This window comes from Theobroma cacao, chromosome 2 (genome assembly GCF_000208745.1).
Source record: "Theobroma cacao cultivar B97-61/B2 chromosome 2, Criollo_cocoa_genome_V2, whole genome shotgun sequence".
NCBI lineage: Eukaryota > Viridiplantae > Streptophyta > Magnoliopsida > Malvales > Malvaceae > Theobroma > Theobroma cacao.
Genome location: NC_030851.1, coordinates 40,124,730 through 40,144,945, shown reverse-complemented (window position 1 = coordinate 40,144,945; position 20,216 = coordinate 40,124,730). Strand labels below are relative to the sequence as shown.

General features: G+C 35.8%; 3 protein-coding genes and 1 long non-coding RNA gene across 4 annotated transcripts; 2 read left to right on the top strand and 2 right to left on the bottom strand.

Moving 5' to 3' along the window:
* Positions 36 to 2,385, bottom strand: LOC18610385 (myb family transcription factor PHL8). The gene is made up of 6 exons (XM_018116427.1): positions 1,629 to 2,385; positions 1,438 to 1,514; positions 1,285 to 1,342; positions 1,107 to 1,182; positions 939 to 1,005; positions 36 to 849 (listed from the first exon to the last, which is right to left on the bottom strand). The coding sequence occupies exons 1-6, from the start codon at positions 1,759 to 1,761 to the stop codon at positions 229 to 231; spliced, it is 1,032 nt and encodes a 343-aa protein (XP_017971916.1). The 5' UTR covers positions 1,762 to 2,385; the 3' UTR covers positions 36 to 228.
* LOC108660986 lies at positions 4,183 to 5,303 on the bottom strand. The gene is made up of 2 exons (XR_001926820.1): positions 4,992 to 5,303; positions 4,183 to 4,894 (listed from the first exon to the last, which is right to left on the bottom strand). It is a non-coding gene; the product is annotated as an uncharacterized LOC108660986 (long non-coding RNA).
* On the top strand, positions 12,046 to 15,488 carry LOC18610384 (cyclic dof factor 3). Its single transcript, XM_018115018.1, has 3 exons — positions 12,046 to 12,566; positions 13,047 to 13,106; positions 13,657 to 15,488. The coding sequence occupies exons 1-3, from the start codon at positions 12,411 to 12,413 to the stop codon at positions 14,935 to 14,937; spliced, it is 1,497 nt and encodes a 498-aa protein (XP_017970507.1). The 5' UTR covers positions 12,046 to 12,410; the 3' UTR covers positions 14,938 to 15,488.
* LOC18610383 (probable calcium-binding protein CML30) lies at positions 18,891 to 19,644 on the top strand. Its single transcript, XM_007046004.2, has 2 exons — positions 18,891 to 18,917; positions 19,061 to 19,644. The coding sequence occupies exon 2, from the start codon at positions 19,081 to 19,083 to the stop codon at positions 19,558 to 19,560; it is 480 nt and encodes a 159-aa protein (XP_007046066.2). The 5' UTR covers positions 18,891 to 18,917; positions 19,061 to 19,080; the 3' UTR covers positions 19,561 to 19,644.

Below are 20,216 nucleotides of genomic sequence, written 5' to 3'. Positions count from 1 at the left end.
TAAGTAGAGAGAGAGAGAGGATAAAGGAAGAGTTGTATCTGCAAAATATACATTATACCTTCTTTTGATATCAATATTTCTTTCAAAAGTTCTTGGAGTTCGATACATATAACAATATACATAGTTTATGAACAAAAGATTGGTTCTAAACAATCAAGTTTGCAGCTTAGACTAGATTACTGACAGCCACCAAGGATAAAGGTTCCCAACCATGCCCATTTAGCTGATCTATTCCCTGCAGTTCAAGTCTATTGCTTTTGGACCCAATTCAATGTCACTCTGGCATTGGCTGTTGAGATCAAATGATCCCAACAATCCAGACTTTCTTAACCAATGACCAGTTTCCTCCTCAGGAAGTTCTAATCTTTTAGCTAGTGGTTGCTCAACACATGTACCATCAGAAATGTTACTCCCACTTCTTTTCTTTCCTTTAGCTTGATTGCTTGAACCACCTATCAACGGCTTCTTTTCTGGGTGAATGTCCATTAAGGAAAGTTCAACAGAAGCATTAGACTTCGGAGTGCTAATGTTCTCATTTTTTGGTGGCTCCTCATCCTTTCGGCCAGAGCTCTCAGAAGATGTCAATGAGCTCTCCATGGAACATATAGTACCTCTCATTGGCTTTCTTTCTATTTTTAAGCTTGAACCTCCTCCTTCTGTCAATTCTGAGAATGAAGAACTTGTGCAGCCGGTGTTAACCATTGAGACTAGTTGAGAGAGCTCAGCCTTAGCAAGTTCCACACCAACAGAAGAGGAGCTATACCCAGCCAGTGTTTCTTGTGCTTTTTTTAATACTGATTGTAAGTACTTTCCTTGAGCTTCAATTCTTAGCTGTAAATGTCTCTGGACCTGAAAATGGAGAAATAGCCTGATTGATATGCATTGATGCACCAACACAAAAAAAGCTTTAAAATTAGGATCCTTTTAATAGGCCATACCTCAATCTGTTCATGAAGTTTTCTCTGTACCTCCATCTGCATTTGGAGAGCCTGAGCAATCTGCAAGCTTCACAATAATTAGACAGTCAATACAATCTGTTTTATTAGCATTTTCACCCAAATATTAAATAAAAGAAAAAAGATATAGGATCCATGTGTAACTATTACTCATTCATCTGCTTGTGAGTTTCATCACTTATATCACTATGGAAATCCCCATTACTGCTCTGTATCTCTCTGTAATCTGTATCACGAGAATGAAAAGGAAAGAGAGAAAAAGATTATATTGTGGTTAAAACCCAACATAAGAATTTAAATGCAACAAGCAATGACTTCTTAATCTCACCATCTTGTTTATTGCTAAGGCAGATTTCTGTTTGTTGGCTTTTCCCCAGCCTGTACTTCTGCTAGAGTAAAATACAGTTAAAGCTTGTTTTTTTTTTTTCTATTTGGTTAGAGTAGAGAAAGTTGATACAATTACATAGTGAAGAGTAATTGCCTGTAAATGGCTTTTAAGATGATACAAAGTGAGTCCAGCAATTCCCATGACCCTCATCAGACTCTTGGGTGTTGCTTCTGTCAACAAATAAAACACAAAGAAACATGAGAAAATGTTAAACATATACTAGTAACAATATGATTAAGATGAAAATGATCATGATTATGTTCTATCTAAATGTATTACTTAACTGTCTGCCCCTCCAAGTTGATTGACAGCTTCAACAAATCTTTGATGAAGTTCAGGAGTCCACTTCAGCCTAGGCTTTGCATCAGTTGACAGAACCAAACTCATGTTTTGATTTTGCAAATTTTGCAGACCCATGTTTTTCTGTGTTGTGTAAGAGAGACAGGCAGAGAAGTGAAACTCATGTGGGTTTTGATCCCCTCTTTTTTCTTTTTTTTTTTTGAGCTATGAGGCAGCTGTAGTTCTCTTTATAATTTGGGAGTTGTTGGGCTGTCCTATGATCTCACTCCATATCTGGAAACATAGGTGGGGTTGTATCGGGGAGGGAATATATGCCATGAGCTGTGGCTCCTCCTTTCTCTCTTCTCCCATTTCATACTAACTTTTTCTTTTCTTTTTTTCTTTTTTTTTTTTAAATTTCTCCTTTCTTCTTTGACTTGAAAGAGGGGGTTGGAGAGAATCTCTGATGCAGCAAAAACAGAGAAAGCAACACAGTTCAATTTTGAGTCTCAAAAGGAGAGAAAAGAGGAAAAGTGCATGGTTTGTTTTTATCTTGCTGTTTTCCCATTCCCCCTCTCCCTTCACAGTTCACACACAACACATCTCTCTCTCTCTCTCTCTCTGATTCCCTTGCTGAGTTAGGTAGCCCCACCATGATAAATAATGGATGCAACTTTCCTAACACTATGAGAGAGTGAGAAAAACTAAATTGACAGGGGAGGCTAGAATGGATACTTATTTCCTTTTGGTGACTGAAAGGGAAAACCAAATGGCTCTTTCTTTTAATTTTTCTTTTCTTTCCTTTATTTTTAAATTTTCTTTTTTGAGGAGGGTGTGGTGTGACTGGCAGATTCTTTTTGTTCTTTGTATAGATGAAGGAATCAAAGAATCTAATATTAGATTTTTGGACCCAGCTGACCCTTTTTTGCTTATAAAGAAAGTACTCCAGAAAAAGTGAATCATATCAGGCCATCTTGCAGATAACAGAAACACAACTAGGGTGTGAAAACAACCCCATACTATAAATTCTTTCCCTGGAAATTGAACCAAAAGGAGACACTATTCTGTAAGGTTATCCCATTACAGGAGAATCTTAGGTCCCTGGTCTTTTTATACAGACTGTCATTAAGGCAGACAGCTTGACTCTATTTGCAACTTGAGTTTTTACCTCATCAAGAGATCTATCAATACCATCCAAGTGGCATCTGAAGTAAAATTCAACATTATCAGATCAGGTGTAGGCCAGGCACACAGACATGATAACTTCTTGACATAATCTTTTGGGACACAGCAGTTTTCTGTGTTCTGTGTGTGTTTTTTTTTTTTTTCTGAAAAGTGGAGTTATTAGCCATTAACCGGTATACCATTGATAGTCTCGAACTGGTGCTGCCAGAGACTCTCATTGGTATGAAATGAAACCCGGCTTGGCAAGAAAGCCTGAACAAAAAGATTCACCACTGCTTACATAAACCAACAGTATGCCCTCATCAATCAGTAACCTCACAAAATAAACTCGATCCTGCCTAAAATCAACAACAACAGCAGGAAACAAGGAGGCTATACAACAAAGCCATAATTCCTAAAAATCAACCTCAAACACCTACAGCAATACCCTAAGACCACAAAACAAAAATGATCCAAAAACAGAGAAGAGACTTCAAGATCCCTTGAAGCCCTTGATCATCAAAGCCAAGATCCAATCGGAATCAAAAAGGTTGGCAGGGCGTTGACAGATCCGAGCAAAGAAGGATCAACATAATCAGCTTGATTACACCCCCCCCCCCCCCCCCCATGGCTTTGAAACCTGTCCAAAAATTTTTGCATCAGGTTTTTGCTTGCTTTCCCGATGATGTTATAAGCTCAAACAAAAAGTGGGAAAAGGCTTATTCCAAGTGACTGCACAAGTTGCAACTTCAGCAGACCTGAAGTTTACCCTCAGGTTGAGGTAAGCTAAAAAATAAACCTGAAATTTTAGACAAGCTTTCCATAATCATTAACACAATGGCTAAACTTGAATCAGGGTATCCTGGAGTGGTTGTACAAAGGAATAGAGCTAGCATCCCATGGCACATGTCACATGATAGACAATGAAATCAAACCCTCCCCTTTTCTTATCTCTGCAAATGCAAACACAATGAAATGACAAAAAGCTCCACCTAGTTTATTGACGCACACTTTCTCTTAGTATGAAAGCAATCAACAGGACTCATTCTGCTAAAAGTCCTATAAAGAAACATATTCCCAAAGAGAATGTTAGCTTTAAATCTTTGATCCATATCCAAGCAGACCTGAAGGAAAGAAATTCCATGCAAAGATAAAGGGAAGCCACAATGGCCAACAACAAATCATAAAAGTCAATTGAATCAGATTAATCTTTCAGATTTCTTGGGCTGCGGTCATGAGTTAAAATTACTGGGAATCAAAACCCAATGATTGAACCTCCAAAGTATTGCCATCTGAGTGCCATACATTCAGTTGGTCTGCTAAATTGATAAACCATTTTCCAGGATTCAAAGGTTAAGGAAGATTAGATGCCAAGTGTTATTTTAATCAGGCAACTAGAAAAGCAATAAGGCTGCTTCAATTAATTAAAGAAGTAAGAGGATATGTCCAACGTTTTCTCCAGGATTTGCTTGAATACACGACTTTACCAATGAAAAGATCCCAAGCAGTTGACTCACTACAATTTTAATATGCAGTTAGTTGGATACAAATCAGTAAGCATAGAGTGGAACGTCCACTGATCAGATTGTTACCGTCATCCTTCTGCTCAACAAAAGAAATTTAACAATGAAATCAACATGGTGGACCAACAAGTGGTGGGGTCCATCTTCACACCAAAGAAGGGTTCTTCCTAAGCAAGCATCAGCTTCTTCCCTCTGGAACTATAATTCCTCAGTGGCAAGCTCATAGTTCATATTCAAAAGAAAGGAATAAAAATTTATCAGACAGGTTTTTATGATATGTGGCCCGAATGTTTGAAAAACAAGGAAAGAAAGAAGAGTTATTGAAGTACCTTTCTCTTTATCCAGCTGCTGTACTTGAACCTCCTTTCTTGCTTTAATATATTCCATAGCAAGTAAAGGAGATTCTGGGATGATGCCAACCGGCCCCCTGGTATTTTTAGGTCAGTAGCAGAAGGTCCAGTGAATCAAAAGTCACACAAACAAAGGTGCTCTCATCAATTATTATTCTTTCAAGGGACCCATCAGAAGAGATCTCATAAATCCTAAAGCACGGAAGAAGATGAGAAGAATGTGGCCTCTGGAATCTAGAAAAGAGAAACAAAAGGAACTAGTCGCCATCCAACTAAAGAATAATGGAAAATTTTTCAGCTGAAATATTATGTCAAGCACAGTATTACAAACCTGAAAATGATGTTAGCAATATGTCACAGATCAAATTTATCTTCTCCCCATATCATCTGGGGTGATTGATTATAGTCTTTTATGACGAGAGAATAACAAGCATGAAACATCACATGTTCAAATGACAGTTGAATGTTGTTCCCAACATATCAATCAGTAAATTGCATCAGTCAAGTAAAGGAGTGAAACAAAAAAAAAAAGGAAAAAGAAGCTACAGAGACAAGCACACACAGTCATACATATTTACTTGATTAAGACCTTCCACTAAATCACTGTTTGTAGCCTTGGAGCTGGACTTCTTGTTTTGGTTGAGTTCAGTAGTAATTCATGTAGCTATTTCCATCTCCACAACTATTTCGAGACCTGTTGATGCTTATCTTATTGTAATTTTTCAATCAGCAAATTTTCAAATCTAAATTACGTTATCTTTAAAAATTGGTAAGCCACTAATGCTTGGACCGGATTTATTACTATCACTTTCAGATCTCATATTGGATGAGATATCATAATCCCGCTTACTCAAATTCTTGATATTCTCGTCAAGATTACATGTCACAATCACAATGAAGACCAGATATCCCACAAGCTACCACATTTACGAAGGTTGAGGAAGTAAGAAGCCTTGCTGGTTAAAGAGCTGAAGAAACTGATATGTAGAACTACAAACTTATTGCATTTATTGTTCTTTTTTATTCTCTAAAACGAATAAGGGCTTGTAAATACATTAATGGAGCAAATTCTAGGTTCATCTTGCAGCTAAGAGTTCACAAAGTTCTCCACCTATCTGGTTTATAATGCAGGACATGGCTTATAAGTGGTAGACATGATTGCTTTCTTCACCAGGACAGTAAATGTCGAAATTGCCTCATTAAATGAAGCCCAATTTCTAGAAATCTAAGTATGGCACAACATCTTTGTCCAAGACCCCACAGCATGATTGATCGAGACAAAGTAAAATCATGCAGAAATATTCCTTCAAATAATTCAAGCACATCATTTCTCATGAAATGGTACATCCAACACCAAGCCGTCCACTTGGTTGACATGACTTAACCCAGTGCGAAGCATTGCCAAGCAATATGGAAAGGGGAAACCACAGGGGATTGGAAGCAGAAAATGCTTCACCAAGCTACACCGGTGAGAAAAGATGGTTTTCATGGTGAATTTATCATATGGAAAACTTGGTTTCTGTTTTAATTGCTGGACTTGAATTACTGACAGGTTGCATTTCTAATGATAACAAAAGCATTAAGTCCAAAGAAAAAACTTGCTTGATTGACTAAAGTGATGGTCAGTGCACGAACAGCTCCAAAGTGTAGGTCAGATTTCATCCCACTCTTGTTTCCCTTGAGGCAATTGCCCCCCTCTTTGATAATCATCCCTTCTGAGAATATTATTACTACTTAGGTAATATTAGTGGGATCGTGATGGTGCCCGAACGACAACAGAATGGTTCTTTGCTGATCCATGGGAAAGAGGCAGCATAGTTCCTATGGTAAACAAGGTAACTCAATTGGATAAGGTCAGTGACTGTGCAGAGATTCACTGACTCAAACTAGCAGGGAAAAACAGATTATCAACATCAGGGTTTTTCCTATTGATACCGTAGCTTCATGGCTTGTGCAGAAAAAGCCAGTTATCACAGAAAGTGCCAAGATGGAAGGGGAAAAGAGAATCTAAAATTTGAAAACCTTGCAACTACTTGGGTTTGGAATAGTTGTCGTTTGTATTTGTTTTTCTTTCCTTCATCTTCTTGGAAACTGGAAGGAACATGGGGAAACACGCGCTCGTCAAAGTAATAGAATAATAAGAGCATCCTGCGTTGGATTTTCAACAGTTCTATTCTACAAATAATAGCCCACGTTTTACCTACACGTGTTTTCCAATGAAATCCAAATGAAGGCCCTTGGGTTTTCCCAAAGCAAGGTGTGGGGTAGGAGATTCTTGGACTTCCCATGAGCAAAACTAGCCTGGAAGCAACTCCCGAAGGCTCATCATAAACGAGCCCAAGCTGTTCTAGACAACAGGGCTTCTTTTTAAAATTTTTATGAACTTATCAACCGTGGAAGGATGCAAGGGTTGGTCTTGTAATTTCCTGCTGAAAGGAGGGAAACGGAAGAAAGTGAGGGAGGGAGAGACTAAAATTAGAAAAGGAATTGGTTGCTACAGAAGGTTTTTGTTCAAGTATTCTCTTGCTTACCAGGCCTTATCTTCCCGACACTTAGACAAGGGAAACTCATTTTGTAGTAAAGCGAAGAAAAACCTGTTATCATTAAGTTGGATGCAGTCATCTACCACGCTCTCATTGTCAGCTATTTCAAAATTTTAAGACACTCGGGCAAATATTCAAAGACTGATGTCTATGTTGAATCAGGTGACTCAGTAACAGTGGCAATTCAAAAAGTTGTCAAAACCAGGAATTTAAGGTAAGATTTGCTGCTTTACAGATCAACATCCTCAACCCTGCCAAGGGACTAGGCTCTACAGGAAAAAACAAAAACCAAAGTAGTAGGCATATCTTCTCCTGAAAGGGGAGACTTCTGAATTTCATTATCCTTTAATGACATATACACCAGAAGGTACTCATGCAATGGATTACTTTTATTTATTCTGGTTTGGTTCAACCAGCTAGCGTGGTATGCCAACGGAAGATAAGAACTTTGAGACATAGCTGCCTTTAGATCCTAAAGTGCATTGTCCGGGAATAGTTTTAACATGGTCAAGGACAAATCTTATCGTCATTCTCAGTGACATGGCTTCAATATCTTCACCTTGATCATCATCTAATCCATGGGTTGAAGCAAACTCATGCCAGTAAAGTTCATATTCTACAATAGTTACATGGAAACAATGAACAGGAATTTTACTCAGCTTTCATTTCAGCAAATCATGGAAGGAAGTAGAATTCTTTCTGATACTTCAAACCTCAAAAAATTTTCTTTCGAAAATCTAGTTGAAAACCATGTTGCTCTCACGACCACAAAGAGATCATAAATATCAAAGTGGGATGACATGATCTTTCCATCTCCAGGGTATCTTCTGCTGACCATAACCTTTTGATTTTGGTGCACTAGCAACCTAGTATCAAGACATGGATATCAGATTTAAGGTATTCAATTACATATAAACAAACAAAAGGTAGCTAGTATAGGAATAGGATAAAAACTTCTTGTCTGCTCCCTATGATTCTTCTTCAGGTTATCAATCAGCTAGTGAAGCCCCAAACCTTTGTATCCACAAATGGTAACCACTCATTTCACCACAAAAAAGAAAATCTTTCCCAAAATAGCAGATACAGCGTTGCTATGCTTAGTTCCCTATAGCTTCTTCTATATTAAGCAAGGGGAAACCAAAAGCATCTATTTGATTATACACTCAACATTTATTGGAAAAATAAATGATTTGGCCCCTTAAGCGTATATATGTACATTTTGCATATGTTTGGATTCCTTCATTGTCAATTCACTACAGCTACAAGCAATCGGGCCCCTCAAGTGAGAACACAATATTATCATGAAGGATAAGAAACTTCTAAGGCATCTTCCAATATATGGAATGAGCATAAAAATATATATCAATGTTGATTTCCTAATTGCTTTGGCATCAATCTGATGTACAATTTACTTAATGGGGGCACTTACCATTTGTCCATTTCCATTTGTTATCAGGTTCGTATAAAGATCAAAAATTCCAAACCACCGTTCCGATAAAACAAATCGAAAAACAAAAACGTATTTTTAATTTTTCTCATACTATAGTTCAAGCTTGAAATACCATTTTTATAAATAAGAATACCCTTTCTTTACATGATTTCTTCTTTCATATAGATATGAATATAGGATCTATGGAGCAACTAGCTAGTTAGAAGCATTAGCACAAGATACCAATAAGAAAACAGAGGAGAAGAAGGATTGATGGGGATGGGATGAGGAAGAAAAAGTGACAGCAAAGTGATCAACAACTCACCCCACTTTCTCCACTCCACTAGTAATGTCTTTCTCTATGATTTTTTGATAAAGAATCCAAGTTGTTAACCTAACATTCTAGTTTAAGGTTTCATTTATTTCAACACAATACTTATGAAAAAAAAAGAAACGTTGACTTTAGACTAGCATGTAGAAAGTTAGAGAAAGAAAAAACAGCTTCTTAAGTCACCCATTAGTGTCTTTTTATAGGCATGTTTCTCTTATCAATATTATAAAATTAAAATCTAATGAAATTAAAACGAAATTGATTGTCCAAATGATACGATGACTTAATTGATAAAGTCGTTCGCGTCAACTTAAATGATGAAAGATTCGAATTTCATTTAGTGATAATTCATTTTCGTGTTATTCAGTTATACTAATTTTCAATGTCTACGTCTTAATTTTGAGGTATTACGTAGTGTATAGATAATAAGAAAGATTAAAAATCAAGTGGAAAGCCAAAGCCCCACGAGTAGTAGTGGGGGAAGCAAGACTTCCTACAACTTGCTTTATTTTTTTGGTGAAGATTAATGTGGCTAGGGTACATATAGGAATTCAATGGCCATGAAGCTTTAGCCCATCTCATCACCTAAGATTTTTACAGTCAGACATCCATAACAATTTTTGGTCGGCCAAGAATGAAAATTTCTCCCATTCTAAGCAAATGGGTTTCCTTAGTATTTTATTCAGAGTATTTCGTACACACCCCATTAGATAGATCTTTCTTGTATTGTTATACCATAACACAAGCATTATCTCTTCTTCTGTTCTATCCCTCAACATGATGGCTGATGACTGATTGAAAAGGGTTTTTCCCCCACTTGCCTTTTTCCCCACCGATTAGAAGTTTTCCTCCTACGCTTTTTAACTAGAGATATCAATGGATATTTTGTATTGTAATTAGTAAACATTATGATATTAATTTAAAAAAAATTGATGTAAAATCTCCACAAATTCAAAAGTCAAAACTTATCCTAATTTGTATAATAACTTTTATGATATTGAAGTAAGCTCTAATCAATCACAATCTAAGATGGATATTTATAGAAAATATTAATCGGTATTTATAGGTATTGTTTAAGATGGATATTTGTAGAAAAAATTAGGAATAATGCTGAAAAATGCCCATGAACTATTCAAGAAAATTTATATAAATTGTTATTCTTTTATTATATTCAATTAAACCCTTATACTTTTATTTTAAATCTAATAAGCCCTTGTAACAAATGGTTGACTAATTATCATTAATCAAAATATTCATTTATCATTTTATATCCATATGACATTGATGTGATACTAACATGGAATGTGAAAAATGTTATATGATCATATCATGATATTATGTTATCATCCATTATGATATGTTAACATATTATATTAATCTCATATCAACACCATGTGATATATAATGATAATGGATATTTTAATTAAAATTAATTATTAGTTATAAAGGCTTATTTGATCCAAAATAAAATTACAAAAATTTGATTAAATATAATAAAAATATAAAAACTTATTTAAATTTTTTTTAAATAATTTAATAATTTTTTTAAATATTATGTCAAAAAATTATGTAATTAATGTATTGTTTCTTTTTTTAATTTTTATTTAAAAAACGTGAATTCAAACTATATTTTTTGAATAAAAAAATCGTATATTAATTATTGAATCGAAAGGTATCGTCTCCTTCTATTAATATTAAGAATAAAAAGAATAAAACAAAAAACACAAGCGGTCTAGTGTCTTTATCTCTAACCTGAACCGGACACGTGGCGATAATTGAGAATTTATATATCTGCCCCTGATTGCCAACGAAGAACAGCCACTAGAAAAAGCAGAATCTTTTTGCAATTTCACCCACCCCCGGGGTGGGGGAAAAAACGGGAGATGCCGGTTGCCGGTCGTCACCACGTGGCGAGATGCTATTCGCTCAAATCGATCAACGGCGGGGATGACGTGTTGTTAAAAGGAAAATTTTCTCGTGGTTTTCACTTTTCGCAGGTGGGACCTACGTGAGAATAGATGCTGAGCTGTACATGACCAGCCAGGTGGGTCACTTGCCACGTGGTTTTGCTGCATGTTGGCGTTGACAGGTTGTCTAATACATAGTGGTAGTTTTTTTCTTTTTGGAAAACAAAAGCAAAAAATCGGCAACTCGCCCAAAAACAAGTTGTATTTGCAACTAATAGAATTATTTATTACCAAAATTTACTGTTTAAAAATAGTTTTATGTTCGATAAGGGACAAATTCTTTGATTTTGGAATGAAAAAGAAAGGAAAATAATTAAAATAGGTCACTTTTTTTTTTAAATATCACAAAATGACGTCATTTTTTTCTTTTTTAAACATCTAATACTCTTATTTTTTACATGATAAATTTATTTTTTATATTTAAAAAATATTATATAAAATATATCAAAATAACAGTTTTTGTTTTAATCTTGGTGAAAGTCAGAGAGAGACTTAAAAAAAATGAAAAAAGTAATTTATGAGTCGTCTCATTATGCTTATTTAAATACTATGTTAAACAATGAATTATAGAGTTAGAACTATTAAAGAACTTTGCATGTATTTAAAGCTCCATTTATTTACTAATTAGTTGTTAGTTTTACAATTTATTTATTTGTTTTTCCAATTTTGTTAAATAGTAATAACTAATTAGCAAATACGACCAAAGTTTGTTAAAGTCAGTACCAATTAAAAGTTAAAGACAAATTGAAATATATTTACATAACACTCTTTTAGCAATTTCATCTTCTAATATCTTTTTAATACTTTATGTCGATTAAACATTAACCAAAGTTTAAATGGATGAAAAATTTTGCTTTGGGAAATTGTAAATATTAAGAAAAAATTTCAAGACATGTCACGTTTTCTGGTTCACCAGGTGACAAATTTCGAGAATATAATGAAGTTAGAATCGATCCATTCCATTGTTTTGTATAGATGGATGATGTGTAAATTTCCACATTTATAAGTGAAATCAAGAAAGAAAGGAGGGAAGCTTTTAGTTTGTTGGGTTAGTCAAGAAGATTTTAAGCTAAGATAAGTTCATCAAGTCAAGGCAATGATTTGATGGAAGAAAGGAAAAAGAAAGCGAGTATTTGAGAAGAGATGGTCAAGTACTCGGAAGAAGAAAAGGAGGAAGGTGAGGGCATCCGACATGGCGAAAAAAGAGGGTGGGGGGGGGCAGACAAAGCACTATCTTTTTAGCAATGTGGAGGAATATAACAGCATGAAAGATCTTGAAGACCAGAAAATTTGTGGCTCTCGATGGTTTGCCTCTTGCCTATGTGGCATTCGCCATCTTTGTTTAAACCCACCCCAACACCCATGGCCTCCTTCTCCCCTCGATTAAAACCAGCAACAGAATCCTGAGAGACTGTCACTGAGGCAAACAAGCTAGGGAGAGAATCATTGGTTAAAGTAGACAAGCTGCCGTGTTTAGAATATGTCTAAACTCAACGACTTTTCTGCTATAAAGCTGTTTGGCAAGACGATTCCATTGTCAACATTGAACCAGGACGAGGCTTTGGCTGATCAGGAGATACCCTTTAGAGGAGCTACTAGGAGAACCGCGGCGATGGAAATCTTGTTTCTTCATCCAGTCCTTTAGGTAGAGTGAATTCTAATGATGGGGTTCAGGCTCAGGTTATCAGGGAGGACCAGGTATACATGCTGACTCAGTTTGAGTTCTTAAAGTACAAACTACAAACTGTTTTTCACAACCTGGAAATTTTTGAACTTTCAAGTCTTGAGAAAGTCGTCGACTCTGTTGTGGTTTTTTGGTTTTCTTGCAATTCTTAATGGCTTAGGCTTTTGGGAATTCCAAGAACAACACATTTTCTAGAAAAGTCAAAACTGTTGATGGGTTGAATCAAACTCTCTCACCCTTCTGCATCTTTTTTGGCTTTTCAATTTCGAGTCAAAGAACCATTGGTTTTGGGTTTGATCAAACATTCAAACTAAGTGCAGCTACTGGAATTAGGATCGTGCTTCGTTTCTCTATTTGCTTGACCTGATTGTTTTGAGTACTCTGTGAGAAATGTTATGAATACTTTCTTTCAGTTTCAAACAATCATTTTAGGTTAAGGTTGATTGCTTGGACACAACTGAGCAAACACAATTTATGTTTATTGAACTTCAAGTACGTTGCCTAGCTGAAATCTAGTTATACTATTATTATTCTTCCTTCTTTTATCTTTTCCGACCGCCTTGAATGAGCTTGCTCTGTTTTGAGCTGGAGATATCTCTTAACTCAAGGGCTCAGTTTCAATGATTTGCTATCTATGACTTTTTAAAGCTTTCTGATGGATTCTCTTGTCGGAGGAATAACTGAGTCGAAAGCCTCCCTGCCAGAGTCTCTCAGAAACAGATCAGGGTTTCTCCTTCTTGGGTTTTCCTTTTGTTGAGGGTAAACCTGGAGCACCTGCAGATCGCAAGTTAACCCTTAAACAGCCAGGCTGAACCACTGGTCTTTTTTCTGGGGGTTTTTCAATTTTTTTTTATCCCTTTTCTTCCTGATTTCATCGTTCTTGTTAATTTGAAGGAAGCTGCCAAGCTAGTACAATAGAGATTTATGCTTGAATTTGAGTTTCCAATTTACTCCTAGCCTCTATGCTCTTTACTTCATGACAGTAGACAAGCGGGTTATCTCATTTATTTCAATAATTTCTCATTAAAATTCTGAATTTTAGGAATCTACAGAGAAAGAACTCCCCAAGGATAAACAGAAAGACAGCACATCAGATCAGATCAGAGATGATTTAAAAGATCCTACTGCATTGTCGGGCAATGATAGGAGTCCTTTAGCTGAAAGAAACACTTCATCGCTTAAAAGCTCTAAGAACGAAGGAACAAGTGAGACAACTTCCTCGCAGGAAAAGACTTTGAAGAAGCCTGATAAGATACTTCCATGTCCCCGATGTAATAGCAAGGAAACCAAGTTTTGCTATTATAACAATTACAATGTGAACCAACCCCGTCATTTCTGCAAAAACTGTCAGAGGTACTGGACTGCTGGAGGAACCATGAGGAACGTGCCTGTTGGTGCGGGCCGCCGCAAAACCAAGAGCTCTTCTGCTCTGCATTACCATCAGATCATGATTTCCGAAGCTATCCGAGCAGCTAAAGCAAGTGCTGCAAATGGAATGCACCGAAACCCCTCTTGTGAAAACAATAATGGCCATGTCCTCACATTTGGCTCAGATTCTTCTGTACCTGTAGCTTCAGTATTCAATCTTTCAGGAAAAACACAGATTAATGTTCAGAATGGGTTTCGCAAAACTGAGCAAAGGTATCTTGTTGAGGATAATCACTCGGGTGAATCTTTGATTACTGCTTCTTATTCCTTAGAGAAGGAAGGCAACGCTAGTTTAAATCAAGCAGAGGTTAAGAATCGTCACTGGTTTACTTCTACAGCACCCTGTTTCTCAAGGCCTTCTTGGCCTTATTCATGGGACTCAATCCCTGCAATGCTTCCACCACCACCGGCTCTCTGCCCTCCAAGTTTTCCAGTATCCGTCCATCGGGCACCACTGACATATAGCGGTTGTAGTGTACCAAGCCCTTGGGATGTTCCAGTTGCCTCCCCATCACCTTCTTCTGTTAACCAATGCGCTCCAAGCTCTAGCCCAACTTCTCCAACTCTGGGGAAACATTCCAGGGATGAGAACTTTCTCAGTCCAGCCAACTTGGAGAAAGAAAAGCCCTCAGGAGAGGGTGATAAGTCGGAAGGAAGAGCTTTGATTTCAAAAACTTTGAGGATAGATGATCCTGGTGAGACTGCAAAAAGCTCTATGCTGGCAACAATTGTGATTAAAGGCAAGAAGACCAATTCTATCAATCCAGGAGGTCTATTTGATGGCTTTCAATCAAAAAGCAGGGATGAAAAAAATTACAGACTAGAAACATTCTCAGTGTTGCGAGCCAACCCTGCAGCCTTGTCTCGGTCACTCAAGTTCCATGAGAATACATGAAAGAGAGATGATGCCAGTAGCATACTCTATATGCTATGTCAGCAATGGATCCAGTGAGCGCACATCATGCAACCACTTTGCAGTTGACAGATTTTTTTCCACCTTCAACCATATATAAGGTTATCTTGCTAGCCAACCTCGGTGAAGCAATCCAATGTAGTGGAAGAGTATGACAAGTTAATTATAACAAAAAAAAAAGAAGGGTTAACATTCAAGTTATCTACTTCTACCTAAGCTATCCCTGACTAGCTCATTTAGCTACCTTTTGTATCTGCTATGACAATGTAGCTTTACCACAAATGGTCAGGCAGGTTCCCATGTAGAAAATTTCATGAGGGACTATGATATATATAGCTTGAAAGCTCTGAGAGATACTTGGATGGTGCAACTTTCAGAGATGTCCTGAAATGAAGTTGTAAATTAATCATAATCTGTAACTAATTTTCATCACTTTTCACTCTTGTACAGTTGTACTTTACCAGCAATATTCAGTTTTCCGACCATGTACTCATCTATCTTTTTGCTGCTGCAATAAATATCTTACTTGTCCTTCTAGAAGGCCCTCTACTGCTCTTGTTGCTAAAAGATATATATATATATATATAATGGGTGCCTAGCTGCGAGCATCAGGCCCGTTCGGCAGAACAGTTCAAGACTGTAAAACAGTTTTTCTCCTTGGTTATAAGGTAAAATCACCTCGATAACATCAGCATAACGTGAAATTCCCTTCTTAAAAAGGTTCATATACTGATATTCCTAATCGGATTGGAAAGTGGCAGATTCAAATGACAGAAAAAGGTCATGTAGGCCCTCATCAGGTTGAGCAGATAACCACGAATTATTTATGTTATGTAAAGGACAAGCACCTTTCCCTTTCAAACCCCAAAGAATCCAGCCAACCAGTTTCCATAAAGCAGAAAAGATAAGAATAAATTTCTTCCCTTCTCCTTTCCCTTTTCTCCAACCCCCATGCTTTTGTTTTCTTCCTTTTTTTAACTGTTACTACATTTTTTGTATGAGAAATAACCCCACTAACCAACCATGATTATCCAATGCTCATTAGCATCAAAGTGATGGATGGTGACCTTTTCTCTTGTTTAGGGTTTTAGCTTGTGATCGAATATATGGACGAAGTATGGTATCTGAAAAAAATCAGATGGAAATCCGTTGTTTGCTTCCAAATCTATCAGCCAAAAGCTGAAACATATCAGATATTTCATTACCATCAAGAGAAAACCACATAAAGCTGTCAAGGGACCTACTCCACGTGAGGCCATCCTACGTTGTTTCTAACAGATTTCCTGTTCTTTCTATACAGGACATGGCCGGGTCAGCTAGGGGAGAGGCAACTGAGAGCACAACCAACATCCAAGATGAATATCAATCCGCCATAAGGATATATATATATAGCTTTATGCATTTATTTATTTATTTATTTTGGTTTCTATCTAGTGGGATGATAATTTTATATTACTCCTGCTTTAGCATATGTAAATATATACATGCATAGGTAGAGGAGTTTGTGGGTTAATTAGGTCAGGTCCATCAAGTCTTCCCTTCTAAATGTCAAACCCGAACCCGACCCGGCCCGTCATTTTAGTTATTATTTTATTAGTATTATTTCATATCAATATATTAAAAAAGCAACTAAAAATATATTATTTATAAATAAACCAAATTCGAATTTCAAAATTTATATCTAAACTCATCTCGAGTCAAATAGAATGTATAGATCTAGACAGTTGTTACTTATTACGTGACAAATTTTAAAAGCATTTAATGACTATGACATTAAGTGTAGTAAACTTGCATGATTGGAACCCTAGCAATAGTTTATATCATAGGAGGAAACCCTATAAGCAAAGATAATTATAATTAGGTACCATCATTAAACTTTCATCAAATTATTTAATTATTGTTTGATAACACTAATTGAGTAGCATTTTTGTTTATTTAGTAATAATTTTCCTTTAAAAAGATTAAGGGAAAGTCGGTGGGGAAAACACTTAATCCCACCATGCTTTGGAGATATTGACCTCTTTTTTTTTTTTTTTTCATTCTTTAATTCCATTGGTACCGAGTCTATGTCAAACTACTCTTATTCCTTTGTTTATTGCAAATTGCTTCACAAACTCTTTAACATGAGAGGGGTCTGACTTCACTTAATTAGTTGTTAAGTATAGCAATTTCTATGTTGATTTAGGGTATATTATAATATTGTAAGTGTCTTAAATTTGTGATATGAACTTATTTGGTGACTTTATATATTGATATAAATATTAACACAATTCTCGCAACATACGTGTTCGAAAACTTGATCATTGGATATGAAATAGAATCGTCGTCAATTTTTTTTATATAAGTGTAATTAATTATTTAATTGAATTTTTTAAATAAAATCCTAAACTCAACTTAAAAGAAATTCATTTTAAAAAGTAAATTTCGATTTTCGAAAAAATTTTAGAGTCCGGGATAGAAAGAAAACAATTTTTCTTCATCTCCGTTTCCATTTTTTCCTTCCTCACCTTGTTTTCTTCCCTTGCTTCCTACCAATACCAAACATAGTACAAATGTATTGTAAAAAATCAAAGGATAATTAAGAAAGAGGTCGACGAGTCAAGCATAGAAAGAAACCAGGTTTCTTTTTGGGGTGGAAATTGAACAGACAATTTACTTTACACCCCAAAAGAAGGGCAAGACCAAGACCTAAAGGACACAACTGAAAGAACTTGTGTCATTTACTAGGTTTAATATTAAATGAAAGGGAAAATACCCTGAAAGTTACTTAAGAGTTAGATAAGGTTGTTGGCTACTTTCAATCTATTTATTTATTGCTAAATCTTTGTTAGCTACACTTGACCTTTGGGCCTAAATCATGTTAATAATGTTGCTGAACTTCTCAGAAACCTTATAAATGAAAATTAACTACCGACCAATGAAAAATCAAAACCTCTTTTTTTCTTTTATCTGATTCATGTTTGATAAAGATTTTTAAATAATTAAATTGTGGACTTACATTATTTGGTTTATTTTTTATCAAAGTCAAATTAAGTTAACAATTTGTTCTTAACAAAGAGATAATATTATAGCTTATACTATGATCTAAAGTCGATTATGCTCCAATATCATATATGAACTTTTATAAGAAACTTTAAATCCTATGATAGATGGGATTAGGAATACATTATATATATAAAAACCTCTTAATCCTATGACGAGTGAAATTAAGAATACAATGCATAATATAGAAAACCCAATCTTATGACGAGAGGAACCGGGAATACACTATATATATATATATATATATATATATATATATATATATATGATCAATTAGTCTAGTCTTTTATAAAAAATATTAAAAATCTAACTCATTAAAAAATTATAGATCAAGAAGGAGAACATCGAATTTAGTTAATCCGCTTCCTTCCGTTATCAAATCGTAGATTAAAAAATTAGGTACATTTTTATATTTTAAAGTCTTAATATATATGATGATTCCCGAGTTAATTGTAATTTAATATAAATAGAGTTTAACAATATCTGTTTTTTTGTTCCTTTACCCTCATCATGTGATTAATTAAGTAATTATTACAATAGTGAGTAGCATGTAGGGTTGGGTTTTTTTATAAATAAAGATTTTTCGAATTAAAATTTGAATAAAATAAATCTCACGTCCCATCAATCTCATCTCATTTATCTCGAAATTTATCAGAAATTAGAGCTTTGAACCTTTAACCCTTCCGGGAAGTTGACATGGAAACTTCCATAAAAGAAACCACAGTTCCTAAGCTTTCCTGATACAATATCTGTCTTTTCTTTCCACCTGCCCTTTGCAAGAAATTTCCTGTAGCATGCAAGAAAGTTGGAAATTTCCATTGGAGAAGGTGCGGTGTAATTAATGACTGAAAAGCGTGCATGGTCAATCAAGGAATCCAATATTTTTCGTTTTGTTGAGAGAACTACTTGGAAGCTGCCTGGTATTACTGATTAGTACTTTGTTGTGAAGATCCTGGAAACAATTTTTAGTGCATATATAGCATTCACCAACATGAACCTGATTGTTGATCCTTGATGGATGAGATGCTAACCAAAGTTCTTTTTTTTTTTTTTTCACTTTCAGTCCGATTCCAGCATTGCGACATGAAAATTCATAACGTTCTGTCAAAGCTCCTTCTCCACTTCCAAACCTGGCTGCTTCCACCCTTCTTTTCCAAGCTGAAAATTTGGAAAACACCCCGAGGTTTGAACATGGAAATCAGTCCCATTCGGGGTGACAGGTTCTGTGAAAAGCTAAGCGTAGGAGAGATAAAGGTGGTGATGGACAGGCTAGGAATGAGTTACGAGGGGGATGATTTGGGAGCAGATGAGCTTGCTGAGACGTTCGATCAGGAAGCGCCTTGCTTGGAGGAGTTTAAGGAAGCTTTCGACGTTTTCGATGAGAACAAAGACGGGTTCATTGATGCAACAGAGCTGCAGAGAGTGCTACGTTGCTTAGGCGTGAAGGAAAGCTTGCTGCTGTTGGAGGAGTGTAGAAGGATGATAAGGGTTGCTGATGAAGATGAAGATGGAAGAATCGATTTTAACGAGTTTGTGAAGTTTATGGAGACTTGCTTTCTATGAAAATTCATGTAATTTTTAATTTTCTTAATGTGTGACTTTCCTTTATTTTTCCGGAAATTTTCTAGTAGTTTTACGATGTTCTTATTGGAGATGGTAACTGTTATTATTCTTTTAAAAGGTTGACTTAACAAGAAGTTCAACGTCCGAACTTATAAACCTTTCAAGATTGCTTATTTCTCCATCATGAGTAGGAGAGGCCAACGGTCGGTTGCAACCAGCCAATCGACCGCAACCATTGGTTATTTCAACCGACGGTTGCTGTTGCAATCGATGGTGGTGTCGATTAACCTCATCGGCCAATCGGCTCGGTTGTCGAGGAGACTCCCTCCCCCTAAACCAATCCATAAATCGACAAATATATATATATTTTATTTAAAAAGAAATTTATTGATTAATCAAACGTGGAATACAAACTTCCATCATATCATTTAGAAGTTAAGAGAAAGCGTTTATTGGTAGCTAGTCATACAAAATACTATCAGAGTTTCAGTCAAACCCAAAATTAGACATAAAATCTACAATTATGTTAGCTTCGCTGTATATATGACTTATATTGACCTCCCAATGTCTACTTAACATACCTTTAATTGCTCTAATTTTGCCAATTTGTATTAAAAGAAATAAAATCATTTAATTCTATCAATTTGTATGTATAT

Excerpts from the sequence above, each read along its gene's own strand:
- LOC18610385 (XM_018116427.1), bottom strand. The coding sequence starts at position 1,761 with ATGGGTCTGCAAAATTTGCAAAATCAAAACATGAGTTTGGTTCTGTCA. Across the intron at positions 1,183-1,284 it reads CCTTAGCAATAAACAAGATG|ATTACAGAGAGATACAGAGC; the intron begins GTGAGATTAAGA and ends CTCGTGATACAG. Across the intron at positions 1,006-1,106 it reads ACTCACAAGCAGATGAATGA|CTTGCAGATTGCTCAGGCTC; the intron begins GTAATAGTTACA and ends ATTATTGTGAAG.
- LOC18610384 (XM_018115018.1), top strand. The coding sequence starts at position 12,411 with ATGTCTAAACTCAACGACTTTTCTGCTATAAAGCTGTTTGGCAAGACG. Across the intron at positions 12,567-13,046 it reads AAATCTTGTTTCTTCATCCA|GTTAAGGTTGATTGCTTGGA; the intron begins GTCCTTTAGGTA and ends CAATCATTTTAG. Across the intron at positions 13,107-13,656 it reads TTATGTTTATTGAACTTCAA|GAATCTACAGAGAAAGAACT; the intron begins GTACGTTGCCTA and ends TCTGAATTTTAG.
- LOC18610383 (XM_007046004.2), top strand. The coding sequence starts at position 19,081 with ATGAAAATTCATAACGTTCTGTCAAAGCTCCTTCTCCACTTCCAAACC.